The following is a 4,315-nucleotide window of genomic DNA, read 5'->3' on the forward strand; positions in this document are numbered from 1 at the left end:
TACAGTTATAAGAAGAAGAAAAAATGAAGTTAAAACCTAGGCTTTAATAACTTTAAAGTCCGCCGATATTTAGCATTGACAATCCTAGGAGTATTTTTTTTTTAAATCCTTCCGACTTCAAAACTACTAATTTTTTTGATAATTGAATAGTTATAATGGGGGACGGGGGATTTGAATCCTATATGTCTCTGTTGAAAACACCAAGAGGTGCCAGTTGAGCTGTGAGGCTCTTGGCAATGGTCAAATAAACAAACAATGGTCAGTACATAAATGGTTTCATCATTCCATTCAAAATGGTTCACACTATGGTAACATTTTATCTTTTTGCAGTATGTAAAATTGACAGAAATTTCAAGGTGGACAGACCTGTGCATCCATCCCTTTCATTCCTTTCTCTGCATCTTCTAAGGTGGCATAATTCACAAACCCAAATCCCTTTGAGTATCCTGAAGCACGGTCTGTCACCACCCTTGCTGAAACATAGGCCCAAAAAAAAAAAGGTTATCAATGGCATAGCCAAATATTCTCCTCAAAGGGCCAAGATCAATGATCACAAGGACTATGATCTAACCTAACACAAGATTTAAAACATAAGATAAGAATGTAACAGAATTCTTCTTTTTTCCCCAATGGGTAAGTTACACAAAAATCTTTGGGGTCTTGATGAACACACCCTCAACACCTTTTTTGTAGGGGAAGGAAGTGCTATTTGAGTTAAAGCTCATCAGCTAAGTTATCTTTTGTTAAATCATAACACGTGATGAGACTCAATTAACCAGGCCATTGGTCCATTTGCTTGAAAACCCTTCTTGGAATTACATTCTTGGAAATTTACATGCTACATATGAGAAAATATTTGAGAGACAGAAAAGAATTGTTCCAATGAAAACACATACCAAAATCATTCTTCAAGTTAACTAATTTCAGATCATGATATAAACTGAGCATCAAAGGGTTCCATGAACACCAAAATATCTTCACATTGCTAAAATCTTTAAAGCGTGTCCTACAAAGTTGCACGCATTTGTGTGTGTGTGTGTGTGTAGAAAGAGAGAGAGAGAAAGAGGGAATGAAAGGTAACACCATTTAAGAAATATAATATTACCATGAACAACTTCACCAAATTTAGAGAATGCTTCTTGAAGTTTCTCTGACGTTGTTCTCTTGTTAAGCCCTGCAAGCAAAAGTGTTCATAGATTCCAAAAGATCATACACATGCATATAACATTAAAGCAACTCCAGCACCGCAAGGAAATCTTTTGCTAATACTAGTAGCTACCAGGACACCAACAAAAATTGGCGGAACCCCGAAGATTACAAATTGGTAGACTCCGACTTGAGTAACAATAATTGAATTAGAATAAGACAATAAGAAGAAATGTATGTCAGTTTTAACTTAAAGAGAATAGACATCAAGCAGGGAACCTCTTTTCGAAACCACCAATTACTTAACTGACCAACCTGTTGGAGAGCATAATTACAGGGACAATATTTCTTGGTTCACTTATTTTGCTCAATTTCTGTATGATAGTTTCATAGTGAAGGTTGGGAAGCTCTTGTTTTGGTGAAAAAATTATTATTTCTTTGCACCTAGATTTTCCTCACTAAGAAAATTAACCATCTTTAATAATTTAAAAATCCCAAAAACCATTCTAAATCAAAATCTTGAAACAAAATATTGACCCTCACGAAGAAGAAAACCCCAGAAATATAAACCATCCAGAAATGAACTTGGCAGGCTAAAAATCTCTTAAGTATAGTGATAAAAATAAAAAATAATTCATGGGTGTTAATCAAATGGCGATAATTGAGTGTGATTGTAATTTAGATGGAGCAAGTATTACCAGAGACAAAAAGGGTCGTTGAGGGAGGCGAGGCTGAGGCTGAGGCTGAGGCTGAGGCTGAGGCAGAGGCAGAAGCAATGGCTGCTGAGGAGGATTGTGAAGTAAATATTGAAGTAGATAGAAAGCGTTTCACGAGTCCAGGCCTCAGCGCCATTTCTAGTCGGCTTTCTGTATCAGATTGTAGAGCAATTGAGCAAAGAAAGCAGCTGTGTGGTGTAGTGTGATGGGAAAGGAAAAAGAGTAAGAACCAAAACCCTAAACCCTCTCACTTCTATTTTCACTTTTATATTATTTGTATTTAATGGCTAAATATTCTTCCTCTCAAAAAAAAAAAAAAAGAGAAAAATATTCTTCCTCTCTTTTATCTTCACTGTTTCACATGTTTGTAATTTCGCATTTTTAAAAGAGTAATATTAACTAGTGCTCTTATGACACTTGTTAACAATCAATTTAAAAAAAATTTTGACATTATTTTTATAGAAAATGAAAAGAGTTGTCAAAATATTAATTGTTTTTTTTCTTTTTCCATAAAAACTTTTTTTAACTGATTCTTAACTAGTACCCTAAAGGCACTCGTTAGCATTTCCCTTTTAAAAATGCCCACAATTTAAACAAATGTGAAAAAAGAGATTTAATTTTTTTTTTTTTTTTTGGAAATGTGAAATAATGAATGCATAGAATTAAATCACTTAGGTTGGGTTTGGTTCGATTCAGCATATAGCTTTTTAGCGAAAACTTATTAATGGAAAGTGTGCTAAAATATATTTTTACCTTGAAATTTTTTGAAAAAGTGAAAAAATGCAGAAAAATAGTGAGATTTAAAAAAAAAAATCTATATCTATACCTATATATATCTAAAAGTTCAAGCGTGATATTTATTATTACTACACTTCTATTAAGACTTATCAGCAGCCACATCATCCACTTATTTCCAACTCTCTCTCTCTCTCTCTCTCTTTCTCTCTCTCTCTTAATTTTATTAGTTTATTGTTACACGTTTTCAAACATTTTCCCCTCCCTTTTTCCCTTTCATCTTCCCATTATTAACTACCATAATGTCTTTCTTCCACTATCCCTCTATCTTCCTTTATTTTTTTCTCTTCTTATTCTCATTTTCTTATTATAAATTTCCAATTCTCTCTCACCTTCTGTACATGGTTTTATCACACACAAAATGTTATTTCTCTCTATTTCTCTATTTTTTTTTTCATTTTTTGGTGGTCTTGATTTCCTATTATGTGACTCCTATGGATTTGTTGTGCTAGAGAAATCATGGTCCACTCCCAATCCTTTGTGATCATGGTTCAATGTATCAAAAGTTTTTTTTTTTTTTTTCATATTTATCATTAATATTTGTTTGTAGCTCATTTGCATCAAGCCACATCATAGAATTCATGCCTGTGATTTCAGCCAATTTGATGTAGATATGAGAGTAAGGAATAAGTATACCACTGTTAATTGTCAATTATAATTGTTGTTTATGTTATCATTGTTATGTGTTGAATTGAAGTAATGAGCCTATATACTTGGCCTAAATTGATCATGACCATGCCAAATTTTGAGATGCATATCCTTCTGAGTTATCAAATATGCCTAGACCATATGAGTTTCTAAGTTTTCATTTTTTTTTTCTTTGATTGAGATTATGAGTTCCTTTCCAAAGTATTATAGATAATTGTGAATTGAAAAGTTTCATAATTATTTTCCTTCTTTTATATATATATATATATATTTAATTTTTTTACATCCTATAATGTGGTTGATGTGGTATGGCTAGCCTCATATTACACTATAAAGAAATGCAAGTATATTTTTTCAGTTATTGAATAATTCACGTTCTATTGTAGGTTATTGAATTAATCAGTCTCATATTATCAATGAAAGCTATTTTCAAAACTTACTTTAAGTTGATGAATTTTTATATTTTTAAGAACTTCGCTTTAGATTGATGTGATTTAGTTTTGTATTTTTACGATGGTATTTTTTCTCTAATTTAATAGATGTCATCTGTGGGGAGTATTTTTTGCTTCAAAGGAAACTCATGTGTACTCCTTTAGGCAAATTTTTGCTCTTGTCCCACATTGGAAGGGTTTCCTTCCTCTTAGCACCTTATAAGGCATGAGTTTGAATAATTTGATGTTTATTACTATATCTTATATTTTTACTCTTTTTGTTCCTATCTTTTTTTTTATAAATTCTCTCTCTCTCTCTCTCTCTCTCGGTTTTTTATTCTTTTTTGCAACTCCACTTTAAGTTGACAAATCATTGTATTTTTTAAAACTTTATTTTAATACGTTTTAGTGTTATATTTTCGAGTTTTCTATATTATAAGTAATCTCTCTCCCTCTTATAGTTTTGGTTTAATTTTTGTTGAGTTACTTAGTTATTTTGTAAGTGAGAATTTGAATTTATATATAAAAATAAAAAATAAAAAGACTTGGCTATGGATTTGAATGTGTTTGTCAATTATT

General features: G+C 31.6%; 1 protein-coding gene across 1 annotated transcript in view; it reads right to left on the reverse strand.

Annotated features, from left to right (window-relative positions):
* The window catches only part of LOC112017286 (organelle RRM domain-containing protein 2, mitochondrial), a 2,766-nt gene extending 643 nt beyond the window's left edge, over positions 1–2,123 (reverse strand). The window contains exons 1-3 of the mRNA XM_024049758.2: positions 1,845–2,123; positions 1,106–1,174; positions 367–473 (exon numbers count right to left, since the gene is read on the reverse strand). Of these exons, the coding sequence (XP_023905526.1) occupies positions 367–473; positions 1,106–1,174; positions 1,845–1,998 (330 nt within the window). The 5' untranslated portion in view covers positions 1,999–2,123. The remainder of the gene's footprint in view (positions 1–366; positions 474–1,105; positions 1,175–1,844) is intronic.
* Positions 2,124–4,315: the final 2,192 nt, after the last annotated feature.

This window comes from Quercus suber, unplaced genomic scaffold (assembly GCF_002906115.3).
Source record: "Quercus suber isolate HL8 unplaced genomic scaffold, Cork oak 2.0 scaffold_416, whole genome shotgun sequence".
In the NCBI taxonomy this organism is placed as follows: domain Eukaryota; kingdom Viridiplantae; phylum Streptophyta; class Magnoliopsida; order Fagales; family Fagaceae; genus Quercus; species Quercus suber.